A 26,247-nucleotide genomic window follows, 5' to 3' on the forward strand; every position below is an offset into this window, starting at 1 on the left:
GTGCATCCAGACTCCAGCTGTTCAGCTGTATCACCGGTCAGGTTTCTTTCTGGTTAAGTGTATTTTGTATTTCACAGTCCTTATTGTATTTGCACATATTGTATATATTATTGTAAAAGTTAGTATCAGGATCAATATCATCAGTTGTTTGGTTTATGTTTTGTTCATCAAAGATTGGTGTATCTAGTTCACAGTCTCCATTTTCAGAAGCACTTCTGTTTTCACTTTGTCTGTTGATCTAAATAAAGCTGACATTGTTTACAACGTAAACTAAAGTTTATAAGTGAGATGAAGTATTTTCTTTAATAGTTTAAGGACATTTCCTGAACAAATAATACGGGGGGGGGGGGGGGGGGGGGGGGGGGGGGGGGGGGGGGGGGGGGGGCCTTGACTCATTGATTCGGCGCTCCGCAGGCTGTTTGGGGAGAGGGCGCCCTCTGGTGGTCACAGCAGTGTCATTACAGGAGTTCCACCCTCACGTGACCCGCCTGCTGTCATATGACCTGCTGTTGTTGAACTATCGGCAGCTGCTCTCACACAGTCCACCTGCTGCTGACCCAGGTGAAGTTTACCGACAAGGTGAGTCAAATCTTCTTCTTTATTTCGGACTCTTTAAAGGCTCTTTGTTATGACGTCATTTAAACGTGTTGCTGTCATGTGTTGTTTAGCACTTAGCCTTAGCTAACTTGCTTCCGGGTTCTGAAGGTGAACAAGAACTATCATGAGTGAGTGTTCTAGAATATTATCATTGTGTTTTGGTCGATTAAATGACCCGGCTTCAACGATCCTGCTCTGTGCGCATGCGCTGTCTGCCACACTTCACCCAGTGAACATGGAATTAAATATTTATGTCTCCAAAGAGTTAAAGGAAAATATATTTTAAACACGCTTTGTAGGAAGTGAGAATGTGAAACACTCTGAGACATTCAGTCTTCACTTCCTGTTTGTGTCCTCTGAGACATTCAGTCTTCACTTCCTCCTGTGTTTGTGTCCTCTGAGACATTCAGTCTTCACTTCCTCCTGTTTCTGTCCTCTGAGACATTCAGTCTTCACTTCCTCCTGTTTCTGTCCTCTGAGACATTCAGTCTTCACTTCCTCCTGTGTTTGTGTCCTCTGAGACATTCAGTCTTCACTTCCTCCTGTGTTTGTGTCCTCTGAGACGTTCAGTCTTCACTTCCTCCTGTTTGTGTCCTCTGAGACATTCAGTCTTCACTTCCTCCTGTTTGTGTCCTCTGAGACATTCAGTCTTCACTTCCTCCTGTTTGTGTCCTCTGAGACATTCAGTCTTCACTTCCTCCTGTGTTTGTGTCCTCTGAGACATTCAGTCTTCACTTCCTCCTGTTTGTGTCCTCTGAGACATTCAGTCTTCACTTCCTGTTTGTGTCCTCTGAGACATTCAGTCTTCACTTCCTCCTGTGTTTGTGTCCTCTGAGACATTCAGTCTTCACTTCCTCCTGTTTGTGTCCTCTGAGACATTCAGTCTTCACTTCCTCCTGTTTCTGTCCTCTGAGACATTCAGTCTTCACTTCCTCCTGTTTGTGTCCTCTGAGACATTCAGTCTTCACTTCCTCTCCTGTGTTTGTGTCCTCTGAGACATTCAGTCTTCACTTCCTCCTGTGTTTCTGTCCTCTGAGACATTCAGTCTTCACTCCGTCCTGTTTGTGTCCTCTGAGACATTCAGTCTTCACTTCCTGTTTGTGTCCTCTGAGACATTCAGTCTTCACTTCCTCCTGTTTGTGTCCTCTGAGACATTCAGTCTTCACTTCCTGTTTGTGTCCTCTGTGGTCAGAACAGCGAACTGAACTCATCCTGTTTCATTCCTGTTTGTTCTGAATTAATCTATAATCAATCATCTGGTTTCTTTAACTTTCACTCAGGAGCAAAGATCAGATTTGACATTTGATTGAACATTGATTGTGATCGATGTGAAGTCTTTGATGGTGTTGACGTCACGTCGCCCCCTGTCGGCTCTTTAGACTCGATGTTTGTGTGTTTCAGATGCAGGTGATGTTGTTGCTCTGTTACTTCCTGTCCTCCCTGCTGGGCGCTGACGCTGCTCCGGCTGCAGATGAGGTGACTTACCTGCCCGGGCTGCAGAAACAGCCGAGCTTCAGACAGTACTCTGGATACCTGAGTGTGGCCAACGGGAAGCACCTGCACTACTGGTCAGTACCTGAGACAGCGTGTTAGCACCTGTGCTGCACCTGTTCACCCTCGTGACCACCCGAGTGTCAGACCAGACGAGCTCACCTGGGTAGCAGGTGGTAGCGCCCGTGCAGGCTGCTGTCAGTGACATCACAAGGCGCCTCCTGACTTTGTGGTTTTCAGGTTTGTGGAGTCTCAGAAGGCGCCGGCCTCTGACCCCGTGGTGCTGTGGTTGAATGGCGGTCCAGGCTGCAGCTCTCTGGATGGACTGCTGACTGAACACGGACCCTTCCTGGTAGGTGCCCGGTGACTCCGCCCACTTTACTCTAAACAATTAAATCAGCTGCCTCTGTGTGATGTCACGGTGACACCTCTGGTTTCAGATCCAGGATGACGGCGAATCGCTGCAGTACAACCCGTACTCCTGGAACAAGGTCAGTTCTTACCTGCTCGCCATCACGTGACTCAGCACGTGAGGTCATTCCTCAAAGCTGATTGGTTCGTTGTCTCTCTCCGAGCAGATTTCCAACGTGCTGTACCTGGAGTCTCCAGCAGGTGTCGGCTTCTCGTACGCTGACGATCAAAACTACGTCACGAATGACACCGAGGTCAGTGACACGCCTGCAGCTCAGCTCCTGATTGGCTGTCAGGTGTTCACTGTCAGGTGTGTGAAGTGCTTCTTTGTTCTCGTCAGGTGTCCATGAACAACTACCTGGCTCTGAAGGAGTTCTTCCGCCTGTTTCCAGAGTTCAGCAAGAATGAACTTTTCCTGACAGGAGAAAGCTACGGTGGAATCTACATCCCGACGCTCGCCGAGAGAGTGATGGAGGACGCCAGCCTCAACCTGCAGGTACACACTCAGTCGCACACACTCGTACATTCATCAGTCACGCAAGCTGAGTCTCACCTGTCCTCACCTGTCCTCACCTGTCCTCACCTGTGCTGCAGGGCATTGCCGTGGGAAACGGGATGTCGAGTTACGAGATGAACGACAACTCTCTGGTGTACTTTGCGTATTATCACGGCCTGCTGGGGAGCCGACTGTGGAGCGACCTGCAGAAGTTCTGCTGCAAGGGCGGGAAGTGCAACTTCTACAACAACCACGACCAGAACTGCTCCGCCAGCGTGAGTCTGCACACACCTACACCTGTCTGTCACAGGTAAACACACCTACACCTGTCTGTCACAGGTGAACACACCTACACCTGTCTGACACAGGTGAACACACCTACACCTGTCTGTCACAGGTGAACACACCTACACCTGTCTGTCACAGGTGAACACACCTACACCTGTCTGTCACAGGTGAACACACCTACACCTGTCTATCTCAGGTGAACACACCTACACCTGTCTGACACAGGTGAACACACCTACACCTGTCTGACACAGGTAAACACACCTACACCTGTCTGACACAGGTAAACACACCTACACCTGTCTGACACAGGTAAACACACCTACACCTGTCTATCACAGGTGAACACACCTACACCTGTCTGACACAGGTGAACACACCTACACCTGTCTGTCACAGGTGAACAGACCTACACCTGTCTGTCACAGGTGAACAGACCTACACCTGTCTGTCACAGGTGAACACACCTACACCTGTACATTCAGACTCAGGTGTTTTGTTTGTTCTGCAGCTGTCGGATGTTCAGGACATCGTCTACAGTTCAGGTCTGAACATGTACAACCTGTACGCTCCCTGCCCAGGTGGAGTCCGTCAGAGAGTCAGGTAAGATATGACCTTTCACCCCTGACTCGTTAGGGATGGTTATGCCTGATTGGTCAGTACCGAGGGAAGGATGGCTCACTGGATGTTTTTCTGTCGAATGATATTTTTAAAAACCAAGTCGGTCCTTTCAGCTCGTCAGGCTCTCAGCGATACACGAGAGGTTTGTGTCTCGACTGTGTGCAAACGTTTCTGTGTCATGTGACTGATTTTTACTTCCTGTGATTTTGATTTTTGTTCCAGTATTGAAAAAGGGGAGCTGGTGATCAGAGACCTGGGGAACTCCTTCATCAGCCATCAGTGGAGCCAGCTGTGGAGCCAGGTGTGTATGAACTCACCTGAGCGCAGAGCCATGTCATGGTGCTCGTCTGACTCTGTGTGTGTGTGTGTGTGTGTGTGTGTGTGTGTGTGTGTGTGTGTGTGTGTGTGTGTGTGTGTGTGTGTGTGTGTGTGTGTGTGTGTGTGTGTGTGTGTGTGTGTGTGTGTGTGTGTGTGTGTGTGTGTGTGTGTGTGTGTGTGTGTGTGTGTGTGTGTGTGTGTGTGTGTGTGTGTGTGTGTGTGTGTGTGTGTGTGTGTGTGTGTGTGTGTGTGTGTGTGTGTGTGTGTGTGTGTGTGTGTGTGTGTGTGTGTGTGTGTGTGTGTGTGTAGAAGTTACGAGGTCTGGCGTCAATCCACCGGAACGTCCGTCTGGACCCCCCCTGCACTAACTCCACCCCCTCCTCCCTTTACCTGAACAACGCGTTTGTGAAACGCGCTCTGCACATCAGCCCCAAGGCTCTGGACTGGGTCATCTGCAGGTAACACACCTGGACACCTGGTTTGTTTTTCTCGTGTTTTCCACATTATTAAAAACACTGCTCTGTTGTGTTGCAGCTCTGAGGTGAACCTGAACTACGGCCGTCTCTTCATGGACGTCAGGAAACAATACCTGAAGCTGCTCAGCGCTCTGGTCAGTGAACACAACCTTTACAATCATGTCTGACGGTGCCTCAGGGGGGCGGGGCTTGTTTGTTCAGAGGGGCGTGTTCTTGTTGACAGTGTTGTTGTCTTCGCAGACGTATCGTGTCCTGGTGTATAACGGTGACGTGGACATGGCGTGCAACTTTATGGGAGACGAGTGGTTCGTTGAGTCTCTGCACCAGCAGGTAACTCCGCCTTGTGGTCGGTGCACGTGCCCCATGTGCAGAGTCTGTGGGGTTTAAATCCCTCATTTGCTCACCTGTGTGATGTCATTCTCAGGTGGAGGTTCAGAGACGTCCGTGGCTCTACGACGATGACGAAGGTCGGCAGGTCGGAGGCTTCGTTAAAGAGTTTGATAACATCGCCTTCCTTACCGTCAAGGTAAGCGCCTCCATCTTCATCATCAGCTGACCCTGTGATGTCATCTTTGTGTGTTTGGGGGCGGGGCTCTGAAATAGCTCACTCGACCTCTGTCTTCCCGCAGGGATCTGGTCACATGGTTCCATCGGACAAACCGATCGCTGCGTACGCCATGTTCACCAGGTTCATCACCAGACAACCTTACTGACCTCTGACCTCTACTGCTTCACCTTCACGCTGCTCTACTTTTGATTTTAATGGATTATTTTTGTCTTCACACTGCCGGCCAATCAGCACAGTTCTGCTCTTTTTCTGCCTGGCAACCAGGTTATTGTTGCAGAAAATGAAGTGTCCACCTCAACCAATCACATTACTTTCCACTGATCTACCTGTTCTGACAGCCGTCATCGCAATGTAGAAACATGCACTGCCCTCATTCTGTGTTACAGTGATTTCAAACGTGTTTTAAGTGTTTATTGATTTGAAAAGGGAAATAAAAGTATCATGTTCAACTTGACAGTTTTTGTTTTTCTTAAATAAAAAGTTTTCTTCTTTTTACCGCTCCTCTTCGAACTCTAACATGTCTGTCTACAAACCCCCCAATGATGAGAACAGTCCATCCTCTCTGTCTTCTGCCTGCTCAAACAGGCCGTTTCCCTTCATGACATCACAAAGGGCAGTAGCCCCTCCCCCAGGTGGGTGACACTCCCACAGCTAGGTGTTTGTTCTGCCCTCTGAGTCTGCCTTCTCACCGTAAACAATAGGACATGGAGCCAGAAAGCAGCGAGTACACCCGAGCCCTTCCAGAGAGGGGGCGTGGTCAGACACAGCTCATTTACATATTTAAAGCTACAGACACATAAAACAGCCTGTTGTGAGCAGGGCTGAAATAGAGGGGTTTATAGACATGATCAAATACAGGATCAGAGTGGATTTACAACAACACACTTCACACACATGATGAAGAGGAGCGAGGACACAGGAGGAGGTCATGTGACCTTTAAACCTGAGTTGAGTGTCACATGTCCAACTTGAATGAAAGCTGGGACCATCCGAAGACCAATGTGCAGCTCGGGAAGATTTCAGGTGTGCATGTGTGTAAACATTGCCTCTCCCTCTCCTGGACAGAGACACTCTTAAACTGGTTCAGTGTGTTTATTGACAGTAAACTGATTCAGTGTTAGTGTACACAGTTTAACCTGGCAGTCAAAGCTCTGCGGCTCCTCGGTGGTGAAACAGGTGTGAAGTTACCCAGCGGTCCCTGAAGGCAGCAGCAGGTGAGATTTTGACTTTGAGACTGACCCGACAGTTTTCACTGTTCAGTGTGTGTTAGCATGTCAGCTGTCCTCTGTGTGTGTGTGTGTGTGTGTTAGCTCACCTGTGGATCAGTGAGTGAACAGAGGACTCACCTGAGCAGGTATGACACGGTCACCTGTGAATTTAACTTTACGTGTTTGTTTTAAATGACTAAAGGGCACTTCTTCAAATGAACGTTTGTATTTAGTTTTCAGCATGAAATCACATTCATTTTAGTCTCTGCGTTTAACATCATTATTGATGATGGGAAGAACATTCGTAATCGATTTCTGCCGGAACTACAGATGTAAATGTCGGGTCCACCAATCAGAGCCTCGATGTGAGCTGCACTCCTTCTGATCTCTGACTGAGCCTTTCATTATCATCGTCCTTCAGAAAGTTCTAGGACTCGTTCCTAACCTGGGGTCCGGGTCCTCAGGGACCTCGGGGGAGGGGCGGGGGGGGGGGATGCTGTCGAAGTAAGATCTGCGCATGTAACCACATTCCTGATAACACACATACAGGGGTCTTCAGGCTTACTCTGGTGACATGTTGTCAATGAAACAAATGATGAGGAACAGTCTGAAAGTGTTCATGCCTCCTGCGTCTGTGTGATCACAGACACATGTTAATCAGTGTGTGTGTGTCAGCTGAGTTCATGTTACTGATTACACACACTTCACTGCTGTTAACGTCCTTGAAGAGCGGTCAGTGAATAAGATCTCCTCAGACTGAAGACACACATCAGAGGAGGACGTGGAACACGTCAGAGTCAATATTAATGATGAAACAGGTTCTGCAGGCTGAATGTCAGAGCCATTAAAGGATCAGACGTCATTAAAGGAGCAGTCTGTAACTCTGCCCCTAGTGTTTAAAATGAGTACTGCAGTCTAAACTCTAATCATCACAGAGAGCTGTCTCCGCCCCTCCTCTCACACGGGTCAGCATGTGGTGGACACTGTAGCTTCAGTGTTTAGCCAGCTCTGCATGTAAAGACACTGTAGCTTCAGTGTTTAGCCAGCTCTGCATGTGGTGGACACTGTAGCTTCAGTGTTTAGCCAGCTCTGCATGTGGTGGACACTGTAGCTTCAGTGTTTAGCCAGCTCTGCATGTGGTGGACACTGTAGCTTCAGTGTTTAGCCAGCTCTGCATGTGGTGGACACTGTAGCTTCAGTGTTTAGCCAGCTCTGCATGGGTCTGTAAAGCTTTCTGCGTTCTAACCTCTCTCCATGTTTCATCTCCAACATTGATCCTAGTTTGAGCAGCTTTCTGCTGCTGGAGCTTATTAGAAACATGCAGAGGCTTTTTAGCTCGGGTACAATCACTTCTATCTGAAGCAGTTCCACTGCCCGCTTCCATCGCTGCAACACCTGTTCACCTGATAACTGCTCTCGTATCTGGCAAACCCAGGGGCGTCCAAAACGGCCTTCAAAGCCCCGCCTACCTTCTCTGGTCCAATCAGATCCAGAGCATTCAGGAGCAGAATCTAAAGTTAGAAGGAGGACATACTGGCTGCTGCATTGTTGTCAGAGAAGCTTCAACACAGCATGTCCCCCCCCCCCCCCCCCTTACTACCTGGAATTGTATTTATGTTATTATTTTTATTTTTAACTCAGTTTTGGACTTTTTTTGACTTTTGACTTCTTGTTTTGATTCTGCTGCTGTAACGCCTGAATTTCCCCATTGGGGATCAATAAAGTAATATCCTATCCTATGATCACAGAGGAAGAGAGCAGCTCTCTGATTGGCTGACTGATCACACAGGAAGAGAGCAGCTCTCTGATTGGCTGATTGATCACAGAGGAAGAGAGCAGCTCTCTGATTGGTCCATACACGTGATGGGCTAAGTAAATAATGAAATCTCGATGGATGAAAGCAGAATGGTTCACAGAATAAAAGGGATTCTTTTGCTCCTTTACCGAAGTGAAGTGACCTTTTGAACTCTGGAGGAAAAAATATCACAACATGAAAAAGTTCAAACAATAAAACTTTATCTCTCAGGTGAGGAGCTGTGATTGGAGAGTCATGGACCAATCACCATCCAGCGGAAGGAGCGACGTGCTCAGTTGCTTCCCGCCAAATGTGGGCAGGGATGTTGCTGTAGCTTTGGTGAAGCCCCTTCGTGCTGGCCTTGGAAACCCCGACAGCCGCAGCCTGCTCCACACAGACAGACAGGTGTGTGTGTGTGTGTGTGTGTGTGTGTGTGTGTGTGTGTGTGTGTGTGTGTGTGTGTGTGTGTGAGACACTGAAGTGTTGATGTGTAATCTCCGTTCAGAGTTGACTCAACATGTTGATTCACTGTGTCAGTAAACACTGTTCAATGAGTTCTTTATTTATAACGCTGTTGGTTGACAAAACAACAAAAACACAGATCATCTGTTTGAACCTCCTCCAACAACAATCCTTCAGGTTGACACCACAGAACATTCAGATCTGTCCCCCTGTATCTGTCTGATGTCTGTCTCTGTTCTTTTATAAGCCGGAGGTTGAACTGAAAACGTCTCGATGCGGACGCTGTGATTGGCTGGTGTTAAACCTGCGTCTGTGTTTCCAGGTGAAGTGGACGATGGAGGTGTTGTGCTACGGGTTGACTCTGCCGTTGGATGGCGACACGGTCAAACACTGTGTGGAGGTCTACACTGATTGGCTGACGGCGCTGGTTTCCCCGAGAGACTCCATCCCTCCTCCAATCAGACGAGAGCCCAACCTGTACGTCCAGAAGATCCTCAGACACCTGTACAACCTGTTCCTGCCCAGGTACACTGGTACACCTGGCCCGGACCCCTGACTGACTGAATCCATATCTACCTGTATGAAAGCCTCTCTCTCCTTCGTCCTCTCAGGGCGGACCAGGTGAGCCCGGCCTACCTGTCTCTTTGTCAGCAGGTGTTGTGTGCAGTTCAGTCATTGGCCAGAGAGAGCGCTGTGATGAGCAGAGACACCTGGGAGATGGTGCTTAACTTCCTGCTCCGCGTCAACCACACCATGCTGGCTCCGCCCACTGCTGCAAGTAAGTCTTTAGTCCCGCCCCTCTGATCCATCTGTCCTCACCTGTCTGTCCTCACCTGTCTGTCTCTCACCTGTCTGTCTCTCTCTCTCTCTCTCTCTCTCTCTCTCTCTACAGGTGAACAGCTGTGTGACCTGTCTCTCTCTCTCTCTCTACAGGTGAACAGCTGTGTGACCTGTCTCTCTCTCTCTCTCTCTCTCTGCAGGTGAACAGCTGTGTGAGCTGTCGATGGCGGTGCTGTTTGAGGTCTGGTTGCTGTCCTGCGCTCGGTGTTTCCCGTCTCGCTCTCTGTGGCAGACAGGTAGACAGATGTTGAGCAGCTGGAGACATCAGCCAGCTGTGGTGGCGCAGTGGAGCCGTGTTAGTGCCGCCCTCACCTCCAGGTGAGCAGGTAGACAGGTAAACTGTTCATCCTGCAGCTCTCTGAATAATCCATTCAATGTGTGTGTGTGTGTGTGTGTGTGTGTGTGTGTGTGTGTGTGTGTGTGTGTGTGTGTGTGTGCTCTCAGGTTGTTGCTGCTCACCCTCGGTCCTTCGTTCCCTCTCTTTAAAGTACCCGATGAAGACGGCGCTCTGATCCCTGCAGACATGGTGGATGAGCGAGTCTCTCACACCTGGTTCAGGTTCTTACACCTGCTCAGGTAACACGACCTTAACTGTCAGCTTACACCTTCTCTCCTGAAGCAACATGTGGATGAGAGGTGGCGTGCAGACAGTCTGTAGAGGTGGCGTGCAGACAGTCTGTAGAGGTGGCGTGCAGACAGTCTGTAGAGGTGGCGTGCAGACAGTCTGTAGAGGTGGCGTGCAGACAGTCTGTAGAGGTGGCGTGCAGACAGTCTGTAGAGGTGGCGTGCAGACAGTCTGTAGAGGTGGCGTGCAGACAGTCTGTAGAGACGGTAGAGGTGGCGTGGCGTACTATGGCTGCAGTACCTGGAGTGTCCACTAGAGGCTGGCTGCAGTACCTGGAGTGTCCACTAGAGGCTGGCTGCAGTTCCTGGAGTGTCCACTAGAGGCTGGCTGCAGCAGCACAGGAAGTCACATACACACCCATTCAAACAGCCTGTTTTTACAGCAGACATGAACATGTTTACAGCCTGCTTCAAAAAACCAAATAGGTGTGATTAGCTCATGTCTCCATCCACACACACACACACACACACACACACACGCACACACTGTACAGGGGAATGTTTTGATGACTCAGCAGTTTTGATTGGATGAAGGATCAGAGTTATTCACAATGAGGCGTGCATTGATAGGGTGCAGGACGACTTTGTGATGATGTCATGATCTGTTGTCTTAGTAACCCGGTGGACATCTGTCGTCGGGAGCTTGTTGGTTCAGAGACCAGAGAAGACGCTCACCTGCCTCACATCTTCTTCAGAGCCATGAGAGGAGTCAGCACGCTGGTCGACGCCTTCCTGGGTACATTTACCTCTGACACACCCGACCTCTGACCCCTGTTAGCACCCCTCAAATCTCCCTGTAAACTGAAATGTAAAGAGATGAACTTCCCCCAAGCTGCTACTACAGAAAGCATGAAGCAGTTCTGATCTGTGACTGATCAATAACAGGACAATAAGTGACTCATATTCTTCCTGAATATTAAAGCATGGAGTCGTCTTTGAGAGACGTAACAGGGAACTTTCATTTGTGTTTCTGCAGGTGTATCTGTGCCTAACAAAGAGCCAACAGAGCAGCTCCTGTCCCTCACTGGTCAGACACCTTCATGTGTTCTGTTGTCTTTAATGTTGTTGACTGATGGGCCTCATGTTGCTGTCAAAGGTTGCTGTACTCTGCTGCCTAGTGTTGCTGTTGTTGCAGAGCAGTTATTGTTGATGTCCCTGTTTTTCTCCAGGACTGACATCGAAGACTAATCTCAGAGACCGGCTGCCTTCAATCGGTAAAGCCCTTTTTTCCCAGGAGTCCGCTCTGACCTCTGTTTGACCTCGAGGGTCCGAGTGTCCGTTTGGTTCTGTGTGTGGCTTAAAAACTTCTTACTTCTGGTTTACCATTTCATCTCCTGCCAGGCCTTACTGTGACCAAGAGCCCATTCAGAGATCGCATCCCGACCTATGGTAAGCCCCGCCCACCCCCTACCTTCATCTCAGGTTGGATAAGACATTTTGATGTCCATAAAAGGACCTTGATATTCTCCCACAGGTCTCTCACGGCCTCGCTCTGGAAGTGCCCCGCCCACTCCAGTGAACATACTAAGCCTGCCGAGTGCCCCTCCCTTAACCAGCTCCCCCCCTCCACATATAAGACGACTGAAAGCTGGAAATGTGTCCAAGACAACCAGCAAACCTCCCACGGTATAATGTTGTTTGGGAATCCAGTATGTCTCTTTACCTGTACAGGTGTATGTATATTAAGCTGCACAGGTGTATGACGCTTTACCTGTCATGTCTTTCTTTAATATGTACACTTATGTGTTATTACATGGCGAGGTTCTTTTTCTAAATGTCTCTTTACCTGTCTAGCTTCATGTCTTATTACCTGTCTTAAAAGCATCTATACCAGTTCCTGTCTCATTACCTGCACAGGTAGATGTCTCTTTACCTGTCCAAGTACACCATGTGATACTTCTTTAGGTGCATTGTTGTCTTGGTATGTTTCATGTGATGACTAATAGGCCTTATTCTCTGCTCTGTCAGACTTTATCCTCCCCCCAACCCTGGAAGTCTTCCACCTGTCCACCCCCCTACTGTCCGCCACTGAACTCCTTCCCCCGCCCTTCCCCTTCCCCCCTCAGGTGTAATGTAGACTCCCTTCTTCATCTGTTCGGCGGCTGGCTGTTTGATGCTGCTTTGGTCAGCAGAGACCCAGGTCAGTACTTACTTAATACAATACAACAAACAGTACAACACCCAGAACTACAAACAGTACTACAGAACTACAAACAGTACTACAGAACTACACCCAGAACTACAAACAGTACTACAGAACTACAAAAAGTACTACAGAACTACAAACAGTACTACAGAACTACAAACAGTACTACACCCAGAACTACAAACAGTACTACAGAACTACAAACAGTACTACACCCAGAACTACAAACAGTACTACACCCAGAACTACAAACAGTACCATACACAGAACTACAAACAGTACTACACCCAGAACTACAAATAGTACTACAGAACTACAAACAGTACTATACACAGAACTACAAACAGTACTACACCCAGAACTACAAACAGTACTACAGAACTACAAACAGTACTACAAACAGTACTACATAACTACAAACAGTACTACACCCAGAACTACAAATATTACTACAGAACTACAAATAGTACTACAGAACTACAAACAGTACTACACCCAGAACTACAAACAGTACCATACACAGAACTACAAACAGTACTACACCCAGAACTACAAACAGTACCATACACAGAACTACAAACAGTACTACACCCAGAACTACAAACAGTACTACAAACAGTACTACACCCAGAACTACAAACAGTACTACAGAACTACAAACAGTACTACAAACAGTACTACATAACTACAAACAGTACTACACCCAGAACTACAAATATTACTACAGAACTACAAACAGTACTACAGAACTACAAACAGTACTACACCCAGAACTACAAACAGTACTACAAACAGTACTACACCCAGAACTACAAACAGTACTACATAACTACAAACAGTACTACACCCAGAACTACAAACAGTACTACACCCAGAACTACAAACAGTACTACAGAACTACAAACAGTACTACAGAACTACAAACAGTACTACACCCAGAACTACAAACAGTACCATACACAGAACTACAAACAGTACTACACCCAGAACTACAAACAGTACTACAAACAGTACTACACCCAGAACTACAAACAGTACCATACACAGAACTACAAACAGTACTACACCCAGAACTACAAATAGTACTACAGAACTACAAACAGTACTACAAACAGTACTACATAACTACAAACAGTACTACACCCAGAACTACAAATATTACTACAGAACTACAAACAGTACTACAGAACTACAAACAGTACTACACCCAGAACTACAAACAGTACTACAGAACTACAAACAGTACTACAGAACTACAAACAGTACTACACCCAGAACTACAAACAGTACTACATAACTACAAACAGTACTACACCCAGAGCTACAAATGTTACTACAGAACTACAAACAGTACTACAGAACTACAAACAGTACTACACCCAGAACTACAAATAGTACTACAGAACTACAAACAGTACTACAAACAGTACTACATAACTACAAACAGTACTACACCCAGAACTACAAATATTACTACAGAACTACAAACAGTACTACAGAACTACAAACAGTACTACACCCAGAACTACAAACAGTACTACAGAACTACAAACAGTACTACAGAACTACAAACAGTACTACACCCAGAACTACAAACAGTACTACATAACTACAAACAGTACTACACCCAGAGCTACAAATGTTACTACAGAACTACAAACAGTACTACAGAACTACAAACAGTACTACACCCAGAACTACAAATAGTACTACAGAACTACAAACAGTACTACACCCAGAACTTCAAACAGCACTGTATATGGAAATATTTCCTTTACATTGACAAACTAGTTTAGACATGTTGCACAGATAGTTCAGTCTTCATGCTGTTTTAATGAAGCAGGTCACACACTCTCTCTGAATCTTCTCCAGCTGATCAGTGTGATGTCACTGTGATGTCACAGAGGTGGGCGGCTGGTCGAGCCGAGGCCTGTGGGACACTCTGCAGGATCTTCACCTGTAAGAAAACTGCAGAAGACATTCTGTCGGTTTACTTGTCCAGGTAATTTTCACTTTGCCGAACCTGTGTGTCTACACTTCTCTCAACTTCACCAGGTGCCTGTCTACCTACCTGTCCAGGTAAACATGTCAAAATGATAATCATGCAGTGTATGCAAAGAGAAGGAAGTAGTCCAGGGTTTCTTTTTTTTTTTTTTTTTTTTTTTAATTATATCTTTATTTCGAATGGACAGAAAATGACCACACATCAAGCATACATATCAACAAAGGTAATGACAGATGTCCATCCGGTTTTTGTTTTAAAGTACAATAGAAAAGGGAAGAACAAAAAAAAAAAAAAAAGAGAGAAAACATGAAACCAAGAACAGAAACCAGGTGAGGGGGGTCACCCGCCGCCGCCATCAAAAAGAGAGACATCGAAAGACATTCACGGAAATAAACATAAGATAGTGATACCAGTGATATTAGAAAAAGTCTGCTCTCTCGGGGGTAATAAAGACAATCCAGTTATTCCAGATCCGATAGAATTTGTCCCTTTGAATTTTTAGTTGATAGGATAGTTTTTCCATCTTAAATATTTCAAGAGTTACTCCAAACCAGTCCTTAATAGAAGGTAGAGTCGGACTCAACCATCTTCTCGTAATCGTTTTTTTGCTTGCCACCAAAAGTAACTGTAATAGTTTTATTTCACTCCTGCGTTCCAAAAAAGAAACGCGACCCAGATACAGGACCTCGAAGCTCAGAGGGACTTGAGTGTTAAAAACCTTACTTAGAGATGTCTGAATACCCCTCCAGAAGACACCTAGTTTGGGACAATCCCAAAAGATGTGGTAATGATTAGCCACAGTCGAGCCACATTGTCTCCAGCATGGCACATGTTCCCCTTTATACCTCTCCTGATGTGGTGTCCTGAAAAACCTAATAATATTATTCCAACAATGTTCCCTCCAGCTCATGGAGCTGGATGTTGACCACTGAAAGGACCATATATCGCCCCACGCCTCCTCAGATATCTGGGTCCCAGATTCTCTTTCCCATTTACCTTTAATGTAAAAAGTATTCTTATTACCAGCATGGGACAGAGCAGTATAAAGCTTTGAAATCGAGTTAGAAGGGGTCATGGTTAATGCATTCTTTACAATGTGAAAAAATTCTGATTCAACAGCTGAGAGGTTGACCAATTTACATTCATGGACAATATATGATCGTAACTGCAGGTATCTGTGGAAATCGTTCTGCGACAGGCCATGTTTGTCCTTCAGGGTCTCGAAGCTGTGCACAGTGTTTTTCTGAGTGAGTGAAAGGAGAGTAGTGAGACCATGCACCGACCATGATTTAAAGCTAGAGTCGTGTCTGTTAGGGAGAAAATCTGAATCATGCGCGAACCATCTGAAAGATCTCAACATTTTATATATATCACAAGTATTTATCACTTTCTGCCAGACTTGAAGAGTATGATTCACCCAAGGATTCCCCAATCCTTCCAAGCGAGTCATAAGACCCTTATCCGCTATCACTGCTTGGATGGGGAACTGTTTAGATAGGCTGGACTCCAGTTCCTTCCATCTAGCTATATATGTGTCATCACACCAGTATAGGAGGGGAGCTATTTGTGAAGCATAATAATAATTCCTTAGACAGGGGAGACCTAACCCTCCACTTTCCTTGGCCAGTTGAAGGGTGGTATATTTAATCCTTGGTTTCCGGCCAGTCCAGGGTTTCTTAACCATGCTGAGTGATGAGAGGGAGAAAACCAGACCTGTAAAGGTCATGTCTGTCAGTTTATGTACATGTATCCGTCCACCTGTCCAGGTACAGTCCCCTTAGTGTCTCTCAGCTGGTGGGCGGAGTCAGCTCACCTGAGGACAATCAGCTTCTCAGCTTCTCAGTTTGATATGAGAACATTTAATTCAGTCCTCTGTTCCACCTTCAGGTTCTACCTGGTTGTCCTGCAGGGCCTGCAGGTGTCAGAGGGGGCGTGTCCTCCTGTCCTCGCCTCTATCCTTTTAAACTCCACCTGTCTGTTCTGCTGTGACCTGAGAGGAGTGAACCTGCTGCTCCCCTCCTTCATCTCAGCGCTGGAACACGTGCTGCTCGACAGGTAGATGCTGTCACGTCTGAAGTCTTGAAAGAGGCAGGTGTGTGACTGCAGGTAAATGTCTCTCTCTGTCCGTGTCTCTTCACCAGAGAGCTGTTGAGGTTTAAGGATCTTGTGAGTCCAGCGGACTTGAGACGAGCTTCAATTTTCACCCTGCTGTCTCTGCTGCCCCTCCCTTTGCAGTTTCCCTCTGTCCAATCAGAAGTGAGCCCCAACACACCTGTGCACACACCTCACCTGAACTTAGGGATGGATGTCATTTTTATTTTGTTTATTTCAATTTCAAATTCATATCCTGCTTGTCGGTTCATTCATTGGATTTCACAGTGTTTTAATAACGGGGTGAAGTGATCCGTGTGTGCGTGTGTGTTCAGGTGTTATTGGACAGTGGTGATGATGTCCCGGCAGGTAGCTTCCTGTCTCTGAAGCCCCGCCTCCTCAGTGTTCTGATGGGAGCTCTGCAGACGGAGACCGACGTCCTCAACACACAGATCCTCCTCTGTGAGTCTCAGGTTCTCAGATATCTGTTCACAGAGCAAAGCACCACCTGGTGGGAACATCAGGTACAGCTTTGGACCTCTTCATCTCCAACAGTCAGGACCGTCACTCTTACTTTTGGTGGATTTATGTTCCACTCCTCTCCATCACTTGTGGAGTCCTGCAGGGCTCGGTGCTGGAGTCTTTGCTGTTCTGCCTCGATCTCGCTGGAGCTTATTAGAAACATGCAGAGGCTTTTTAGCTCGGGTACAATCACTTCTATCTGAAGCAGTTCCACTGCCCGCTTCCATCGCTGCAACACCTGTTCACCTGATAACTGCTCTCATATCTGGCAAACCCAGGGGCGTCCAAAACGGCCTTCAAAGCCCCGCCTACCTTCTCTGGTCCAATCAGATCCAGAGCATTCAGGAGCAGAATCTAAAGTTAGAAGGAGGACATACTGGCTGCTGCATTGTTGTCAAAGAAGCTTCAACACAGCAGGTTTCCTTCATGATCACACAGGAAGAGAGCAGCTCTCTGATTGGCTGATTGATCACACAGGAAGAGAGCAGCTCTCTGATTGGCTGATTGATCACAGAGGAAGAGAGCAGCTCTCTGATTGGCTGATTGATCACAGAGGAAGAGAGCAGCTCTCTGATTGGACGTATGATCACACAGGAAGAGAGCAGCTCTCTGATTGGACGTCTGATCACAGAGGAAGAGAGCAGCTCTCTGATTGGCTGATTGATCACAGAGGAGGAGAGCAGCTCTCTGATTGGCTGATTGATCACAGAGGAAGAGAGCAGCTCTCTGATTGGCTGATTGATCACATTTACAGAATCTGAGTTCAGCCACAGTTTGAATAATTTCTGTGGATGATGTTTTCTGTAGCGGCCATGTTGAACCTGGTTCAGGACCTGGCTCTGTTGGAGGCAGCTGGACAAACACAGCAGGTGAATTCACTGCTTCACAGGGTGTATATCTGTAGTGTCAGTTTACTCGCTCTGCTGCTTCTGTACAGATAAACATGAACTTACTCAAACGTCTTCTTTTGTCTCCAGAAAGCTGCGTCCCCGCGCGGCGCCACCAGTCCCAACAAACGGAGCAGAGGAAACGGTACTTAATATGGACAAGTGCACAAGTTAATTTGAACTTGTAAAGTTTTTAAAACAGTGATCAAGGTATGTGTGTGTGTGTGTGTGTGTGTGTGTGTGTGTGTGTGTGTGTGTGTGTGTGTGTGTGTGTGTGTGTGTGTGTGTTTGTGTTGCCACGGTAACAAGCAGTCCAGTCAGACTCGGCGGGGATCCTCTGGATTCAGTTTGTCCGTCTGCTGACTCAGCGTCTGTCGGCTCAGTGGAGCAATGACTCTGCACTCTGTTTGTCTGTCCTGGAAGTACTAGGAGGACTGGCAAAGGTACACACACACACACACACACACACACACACACACACACACACACACACACACACACACACACAGACACACACACACACACAGAGCACAGAGCACATGGTAGCTGTTCCTGTCGGCCTGCAGGTGGAGCTGAGCGTGGAGGAGACGGAGTGCAGGCGAGCGCTCGCTCTGATCTGTGGTTACATCGTGTTTCTGTGCAGTCGTCCTCCTCCGCTCCACTCCAGAGACCTGCACTCCATCATCGTCGCTGCCTTCTCCTGTCTCAACGTGTGGGTCACACGGCACCCAGCAGTGCTCCTCCAGCAGGTAACCACCTGACCAGGACTCAACTCAGACAACTGACAATGACCTGCTCTTCATTAACCACATCATCAGTCATTCAATGTAATCATAATCATAATAATAATAATAATAATAGATTTTATTGGAGGGCACCTTACATGCAAGCTTTTAAAAAGACAATAAAACATCATTAAATGTAGTTTGTGCACATCTGAAGGTTTAGTCCTCAAAGATGTTTATAAAGGCTCAATGATGAAATCAGTCATTCAGTCATCCATTGCTTTTCCTGTGTGTGTGGAGTGGACACGCCCCTTTGACTTTGTCCCCGTGTGTGTCTGCAGGAGAGTCTGTCGGAGGTCCTGCAGATCGTGGAGTTGGGGATTTCAGGCAGTAAGTCCCGACAGGATCAGGAGGTGAGGAGTAAAGAGGAGAAGGATCTGAACCCGGCGTCTCTGAGGGTGAAGGAGGCGGCTGAGTCCACGCTGAGCTGGTGAGCAGGAAGTCAAGCTGTGACATCACATCCTGTGTCTGCTGGCTTTGACAGGAGTCTCCGTGTCTCAGCGTTATGCAGCTTTCAGGTGCCTTCCCCTTCCATGGGAGCCCGACAGATGAGGACGCTCTCATTGGCTGCTCCGCCTCCAGTGACAGCAGCGTGAAGAAGTTCCGATATTTCGTGTTGGACGGCTCGGTGATCCTCGCCATGCTCGAACCACCGCAGGCACCTGAACCAGGTTAGTCTGTACGCAGCATGGAGAGTCACAGTGATGTCATCCCGCGGTTTGAAGCACAACAATGGCGGACACCATGTTGGAAAGGCTGACCTGCTGATTGGCTGAGTAGAAACAAAAAGCCAGAGGTGAAACACATGCAGCTTTAAAAACATGCTGAGGACAAGCTGCCTGCTCTGTTCTTATTCATGCTGTGTGCAGAGCCGCGTCCATCACTCACAGTGCTGATCAGAGGACCAGCAGGAAGTCACACCTGGACTCTACAGCACCACCTGCAGCCCAGAGAGGGGAGAACGACCCAGGTGACCCAGCTGAATGATCTCACAGACGGATCGACATCTGAGCCGCTGAGCGTCATGCTAACACAGAATGTAATCCATGACATCAATGAGCATTAAGCTATAATCCCTGATGATCCAGCTGCTAGGCTTGTTCTTGGACTTCAGATCCGTGTTTTCTCTCAGCAGCAGACGTCGTTCCCAGAACACGGTGGTGCAGCCCAGGAGCATGCTGGGATACAGCGCGGGGTCAAACATCAGCTGCTGTCTGAATCTACAGCCAGAGTGTCCACAGTCAAAGCAGACCTGAGTGTCCCAGATCTGCACCAGACTCTTTCAAAGGAGGTGAGAACCCGAAGCAATCTTCTTCCAGCTCCAGATCTTCCAGAAGTTTTTATGAACTCATCTGAATCTTCAAACAGTCTCACAATGGTTCCTTTAAAGACTGATCCACTCAGAAGAACCCATTTATAACCATAAACCGTTTATAACCGTAGTAAACGGGTGGAGCGGGCCGGCCCTTCAGGAACACAGAACCGTCCCTTTAAAGTCTGACTGAGGATCTTTTGTCCGTGTGGGACGTTTTGAATATTGTGTTAGAACGATGTTTGAATAATAGTGAGAATGGGTTCAGCTGCCTGTCAGGTTGAAACTCCGCCCCCTCTGTCAGGTGCAGAAGCAGCTGGAGTCGGTGCGAGCAGCTTTCACCAGGTGCAGAAAGGCTGAGGATCGGCTGCAGGTGAGCGAGAAGACGCTTGACATGGGGACCTGCAGACCACCCAAACCTGTCACCAAGTTTCAGACCGCAAGAGTCCTCCTGTCCCACCTCGGCCTGCTGACACCTGAGACCCTGAAGGTACCAAGGACGGGACGTGGATTAATGGACTCATGTTTTCTTTGATCCTGTCTCACCTGTAGTCCTCTCACCTGTGTGTCCTCAGGACTCAGGTACCAGCGGTGTCCTACCTGAGCTGGTGTCTCTGGACTCGTCTCTTCCAGGTTTCTCTGAGGATCTGAGAAGTTTGGACCGGCTGCCGTCCAGAAACTGTGACTCCGCCTTCGTCTTCTACGTGAGAGCGGGACAGAGGACGGCTGCTGAGGTCATCTGTCACCTGTCTGTCTCACCTGAGTGTCTGTGTGTCAGCTCAGAGGTGCAAACTCACCCGTCTCTCTCGCCTGTCTCTAAAGATCCTGAAGAATGTGGAGGACAGCAGCCGCGTCTCGTCCTACTTCCTGGATTTCCTTTCTTCTCTGGGTTGGCCAGTGGAGGTCGGGTGTGGACAGGTGTTCAAAGCAAAGAGAGCAGGTAAGGGCTCTGATTGGTCCTTAACTATTACTTGGGCTCAATCTGTTCTGGAACTTATTGTTGTTTGTCTGTTTCCCAGAATTCCCTGCTGTGCTCGGCGACAGTGGAGGAAGCGTTTTTAATGGAGAGAAGTTTGTCCTGATGTACGTCGACGTGCTGACAGAAATCACCTTCATCGTCCCGTCATCATCGTCACACAGTCAGTCTGATCATCTCAACACTTCAGTCATGATGTCCCCCGAGTCATGATGACTTGACCTGTAAATGACAGGGTGACAGGTGTAAACATATAAGGACAGGTGTGACCATATAAGGACTGGTGTGACAATATAAGGACAGGTTTAAGTATATAAGGAAAGTTGTAACCATATAGAGACAGGTATGACCATATAAGGACAGGTGTGACCATATAAGGACAGGTGTGACCATATAAGGACAGGTGTGGCCATATAAGGACAGGTGTGACCATATAAGGAAAGGTGTAACCATATAAGGACAGGTGTGACCATATAAGGACAGGTGTGACCATATAAGGAAAGGTGTAACCATATAAGGACAGGTGTGACCATATAAGGAAAGGTGTAACCATATAAGGACAGGTGTGACCATATAAGGACAGGTGTGGCCATATAAGGACAGGTGTGACCATATAAGGAAAGGTGTAACCATATAAGGACAGGTGTGACCATATAAGGACAGGTGTGGCCATATAAGGACAGGTGTGACCATATAAGGAAAGGTGTAACCATATAAGGACAGGTGTGACCATATAAGGACAGGTGTGGCCATATAAGGACAGGTGTGACCATATAAGGAAAGGTGTAACCATATAAGGACAGGTGTGACCATATAAGGACAGGTGTGGCCATATAAGGACAGGTGTGACCATATAAGGAAAGGTGTAACTATATAAGGACAGGTGTGACCATATAAGGACAGGTGTGACCATATAAGGACAGGTGTAAGTATATAAGGACAGGTGTAAGTATATAAGGAAAGTTGTAACCATATAGAGACAGGTATGACCATATAAGGACAGGTGTGACCATATAAGGACAGGTGTGACCATATAAGGACAGGTGTAAGTATATAAGGAAAGTTGTAACCATATAGAGACAGGTATGACCATATAAGGACAGGCGTGACCATATAAGGACAGGTGTGACCATATAAGGACAGGTGTAAGTATATAAGGACAGGTGTAAGTATATAAGGAAAGTTGTAACCATATAGAGACAGGTATGACCATATAAGGACAGGTGTGACCATATAAGGACAGGTGTAAGTATATAAGGAAAGTTGTAACCATATAGAGACAGGTATGACCATATAAGGACAGGTATGACCATATAAGGACAGGTGTGACCATATAAGGACAGGTGTGACCATATAAGGACAGGTGTGGCCATATAAGGACAGGTGTGACCATATAAGGACAGGTGTGACCATATCAATCAATCAATCAATCAATCTTTATTTATATAGCGTCAATTCATAACAGGCGTTATCTGGAGACACTTTACAAAAGCAGGTAAAGGACCTTACTGTTTGTCTGTTAACATTAACAAAAGGGCAGGTAACAAGACCATGCTCATTGTTATGTTTACATAAAGCAGGTAAAGGACCTTACTGATGGATATATTACAAGAGCCCAGCTTAATCCGTCATAGAAGAACAAACTTCCTTTTAACAGGCAGAAATCTTCAGCAGACCCGGATCATGACGGAACAGCCATCTGCTAAACTGTGCTGGGCTTGAAAATGGGACAAGATGCAGAAAGAAGAATAGGATGGGATAGGTTGGGGGGGGGGGGGGTCTGGGCAGGCCATCCTCGGGGGTGGGGGGGACCATACAAGGACAGGTGTGACCATATAAGGAGAGGTTTGACCTCATAAGGTAAAATATAATACTTTTTTGTAAATTCTTTTGTCTTATTTAAAGTGATTGGTCAGTCAAAGAGTCCAGTGTCTGCAGAGCCAACAACTTCTGTACTGAACAAAGACTCCGCCCCTCAACCAGTAAGAGTTTTTAAATCAAAGACGGATTATTTAAATATCTTATCAGTCTGACTGGGTAAGAGTCAGGTTTATGTCTCTGACCTGTTTGTCTGTCTGTCTGTCTGTCTGTCTGTCTGTCTGTCTGTCTGTCTGTCTGTCTGTCTGTCTGTCTGTCTGTCTGTCTGTCTGTCTGTCTGTCTGTCTGTCTGTCTGTCTGTCTGTCTGTCTGTCTGTCTGTCTGTCTCTCTGTCTGTCTGTCTGTCTGTCTCTCTCTCTCTCTGTCTGTCTGTCTGTCTGTCTCAGCAGAGTTCTCAGGTGGACAACATGAAGTCCTTCCGTTTTGTCTCATCTTTTATCGACTCTGATTCTAAACTGGTCATCGTGTGGGTGGAGCGCTTCGAAGACATCGGTAACCAAACGTAGTTTTCATTTAGTTCTTCTCGCTGTCATTGGCTGCTGCTGCAGCAACGTTGGTTTCCATCTCTACTTCTTTGTTTTACTCCATGTGATTTCTGAGGAGCTCCCTCTAGAGGATTCCTGGGGAAACACAAGTTAGTTATGTTAACGACGCAGCCGATTGTTTCATGTATGTTTGGATGTAGAACAGAGCCAGGAGTCCATGTCCTCATTAAGTCTCTTCTTAAAACGACCTGTGTCCAGCCTCGTCTTCACACTCCTGACTTCATCCTGTGAAGCACTTTGGGAATTCTTCAGGTGTGTTTGTGTTTCAGAAAGTTTCCCTTCGTCTGATCTGCTGTCAGAGACGAAGACGAGGTAAACAACCACAGTCTGCACCTTTACAGACACCTTTGACCTCATCCATAACTCACCTGTCCCTCCGTCCATCAGTCCTCCAAACACTCAACTCATCTTCATCCATCCGCTGAAATCTGGACTCTACCGGATCTGTTTCCATGGAAACGCCAACAGCAAGTTCAGCCTGGTCGTCCCGTTGGTGAATGGGAGTGTGGTCAGCAGGCGGTCTCTGGGTACGTGGTCATCCATGCCTCTGATCCTGAGCCCATTTCACTCTTCTTACCTGTTGGTCAATCACATGGTCCATCCCCGATCCAACCAATGATTACCAATCATGTTTTAAACGTAAACAATAACTAATACGAGGATCAATAACACACTTTGGATTCATGGAGGAAACAAACAGCTCCATGTTTGATACGTGTGAGACAGGCGATAACCTCACTAACCCTGTCCCCAGGTTTCCTCGTCAGAGAGACGGTGATCAACTGTTGCCATCGGCGACGGTTGGAGACCGACTCTGCTCCTCCGCCGCGACTCCGAAGGAAGCAGCTGATCAGTGACATCATCCTTCGTTACCACAGACGCTGCTCTGAACCCGCCTTTTATTCAGCGCTGTTCCAGGAGCCCTGACCACCCTGACCTCCCCCCACTGTGTACCTAACTATCTGTTACCGTGGCAACGTCTGAGTTACCATGATCAAAACAAGAGTGTGTCCTTTCTGTAAAAATTAACTGTAACTTAGAAGATTTTCATGATGATTTCCCCCGAGTGATGATGTCACCTGATGTCACCTGAGTCATGATGTCACCTGATGTCACCTGAGTCGTGATGTCACCTGATGTCACCTGAGTCATGATGTCACCTGATGTCACCTGATGTCACCTTTGTGTATTAAACAAACAGTGTGTGATGAAACCTCTGTGTGTCTGATATTATTAATCACAAACCAACAAACAGAAATCGTCCATATATCAAAACGGTCCCTCCCTGTGATATCATCCCCCCCCCCCCCCCCCCCCCCCCCCACACACACACACACCTCTTCTTCTCTCCTCCACCATCTCATCTCTCTCCTGTTATCGCCCCCCCAGTTAAGTCCCGCCTCCTCTCCTCTTTGCTGGTCTGTTTAGCTGGACCTGCCTCTCCTGACGTTGCCATAGTAACCTCCTCTCTATTATCCGGTAACCCTGGTGACGGGCAGAAATGACAGCACACGCACACATTCTCTGGGGTGTTTCGTTTCGAAATCATTAAACTGATCACTTGATCAGTTGTCCTTTCTTCTCCTTTATCTGAAAGCTTGATCAATCAACCATCGCTGACGTCATTCCATATCCTTTTTCTGCGGGAAGTCGCTGAAGGGGGAAAACTGCTGATCAGCCAATCTGCTGCCAGACTGAGTCTCTGCGGGTTTTGTTTTCCTGCATTCCTCTCTCCTGCTCCCCGTCTCACCTCCTCCTCCTCCTGCTCCTCCTCTCCTGCTCCTCCTCCTCCTGCTCCTCCTCTCCTGCTCCTCCTCATCCTCTGTCCGCCTCTCCTGCGCTCTCTCCTCCGCTCCCCAGCAGCGATGCTCCCGCCGGGCCTGGCCGGCCGCAGCTTCATGTCCGCGGGCTGGAAGTAGATCGGCAGGTCGGTGCAGTCATGGTGCAGAAGTCCCGGAACGGCGGGGTGTTCCCCGGAGCACAGGCCGACCCGAAGAAGCTAAAGGTCGGCTTTGTGGGTTTGGAGGCTGTGGGAACCGAGTCGAGCAGGGACGGAGCTCTGCTCATAGCAGGTAAACAACGAGCGGTCATCACCGGAGACCGTTAACGGGAGGCACGCGCGCGCCTCGAATACATTTATCCGTGTGTGTGTGTGTATGTGTGTATGTGTGTGTGTGTGTGTGTGTGTGTGTGTGTGTGTGTGTGTTGGCAGTTTTGCTGAGTGTGTGTTTCTTTGCTTCATTTAATCACAGCACCCTGTTTACGTCCAGACCTGCGCGTGTTAATGAGTCCGGTGCTGTGATTGGCTGCTGCCTCTTCAGCGTTAATGAATGTGCTGAAAGCTGAAGTAGTCAAAGTGAAACATGGTGGTTTAAAGAACCCTGAGAGCCTGAGGAACAGGTCTCATCGGTCTGTAGATATGAAGGTTTGAGTGTCACCTGTGCTCAGGTGGGGAGGAGGGGCCTCGGCGGCAGCGCAGCAGCGTCTCAGGTGGGAAGAAACCTCCGAAGAGAAACGCCTTCTACAGAAGACTGCAGAACTTCCTGTACAACGCTCTGGAGAGACCCCGAGGATGGGCCTTCATCTACCACGCATACGTGTAACTACACACACACACACACACACACACACACACACACACACCTGTCCGCACACACACACACACACACACACACAACTGTCTGTACACACACACACACACACACACCTGTCCGCACACACACACACACACACACACACACACAACTGTCTGTACACACACACACACACACACACACCTGTCTGTACACACACACACACACACACACACATACACACACACACACACACACACACACACACACACACACACACCTGTCTGTACACACACACACACACACACACACACCTGTCCGCACACACACAC

At 47.6% G+C, this 26,247-nt stretch overlaps 3 protein-coding genes across 3 annotated transcripts in view; all 3 read left to right on the forward strand.

The window, feature by feature from the left end:
• The first annotated feature begins 459 nt into the window (after nt 1-459).
• ctsa (cathepsin A) lies at nt 460-5,761 on the forward strand. The gene is made up of 14 exons (XM_079342591.1): nt 460-579; nt 1,999-2,165; nt 2,329-2,440; nt 2,529-2,579; nt 2,667-2,753; nt 2,840-2,995; nt 3,094-3,270; nt 3,795-3,886; nt 4,127-4,205; nt 4,532-4,680; nt 4,757-4,832; nt 4,939-5,028; nt 5,123-5,224; nt 5,328-5,761. Exons 2-14 carry the CDS (start codon nt 1,999-2,001, stop codon nt 5,409-5,411), a joined length of 1,422 nt encoding a protein of 473 aa, XP_079198717.1. The 5' UTR covers nt 460-579; the 3' UTR covers nt 5,412-5,761.
• A 732-nt stretch (nt 5,762-6,493) lies between these two features.
• ralgapb (Ral GTPase activating protein non-catalytic subunit beta) lies at nt 6,494-24,530 on the forward strand. Its single transcript, XM_079342590.1, has 33 exons — nt 6,494-6,620; nt 8,501-8,674; nt 9,054-9,256; nt 9,343-9,509; nt 9,712-9,889; nt 10,016-10,147; nt 10,810-10,931; nt 11,172-11,222; nt 11,365-11,409; nt 11,537-11,584; nt 11,670-11,821; nt 12,164-12,335; nt 14,214-14,343; nt 16,234-16,401; nt 16,488-16,602; nt 16,773-16,899; nt 17,767-17,828; nt 17,937-17,991; nt 18,159-18,289; nt 18,413-18,595; nt 18,913-19,061; nt 19,133-19,302; nt 19,501-19,652; nt 19,770-19,922; nt 20,248-20,433; nt 20,519-20,677; nt 20,766-20,883; nt 20,963-21,082; nt 22,825-22,901; nt 23,184-23,289; nt 23,612-23,654; nt 23,730-23,869; nt 24,097-24,530. The coding sequence occupies exons 2-33, from the start codon at nt 8,525-8,527 to the stop codon at nt 24,267-24,269; spliced, it is 4,137 nt and encodes a 1,378-aa protein (XP_079198716.1). The 5' UTR covers nt 6,494-6,620; nt 8,501-8,524; the 3' UTR covers nt 24,270-24,530.
• Nucleotides 24,531-25,148: 618 nt separating this feature from the next.
• Nucleotides 25,149-26,247, forward strand: part of LOC306822079 (potassium voltage-gated channel subfamily KQT member 2-like) — a gene marked incomplete at its 3' end in the record, with an annotated part of 11,305 nt that continues 10,206 nt past the window's right edge. Inside the window, exons 1-2 of the mRNA XM_079340811.1 lie at nt 25,149-25,414; nt 25,791-25,941. Coding sequence (XP_079196937.1) covers nt 25,282-25,414; nt 25,791-25,941 — 284 coding nt within the window. The 5' untranslated portion in view covers nt 25,149-25,281. The remainder of the gene's footprint in view (nt 25,415-25,790; nt 25,942-26,247) is intronic.

Source organism: Symphodus melops, assembly GCF_947650265.1.
Source record: "Symphodus melops genome assembly, chromosome: 4".
Classification (NCBI taxonomy): domain Eukaryota; kingdom Metazoa; phylum Chordata; class Actinopteri; order Labriformes; family Labridae; genus Symphodus; species Symphodus melops.

Coding starts and splice junctions, on each gene's coding strand:
- ctsa (XM_079342591.1), top strand. CDS start 1,999: ATGCAGGTGATGTTGTTGCTCTGTTACTTCCTGTCCTCCCTGCTGGGC. Junction 2,754..2,839: donor ACGTCACGAATGACACCGAG/GTCAGTGACACG, acceptor TGTTCTCGTCAG/GTGTCCATGAACAACTACCT. Junction 4,206..4,531: donor GGAGCCAGCTGTGGAGCCAG/GTGTGTATGAAC, acceptor GTGTGTGTGTAG/AAGTTACGAGGTCTGGCGTC.
- ralgapb (XM_079342590.1), top strand. CDS start 8,525: ATGGACCAATCACCATCCAGCGGAAGGAGCGACGTGCTCAGTTGCTTC. Junction 11,223..11,364: donor GCAGCTCCTGTCCCTCACTG/GTCAGACACCTT, acceptor GTTTTTCTCCAG/GACTGACATCGAAGACTAAT. Junction 19,923..20,247: donor ACCAGACTCTTTCAAAGGAG/GTGAGAACCCGA, acceptor CCCCTCTGTCAG/GTGCAGAAGCAGCTGGAGTC.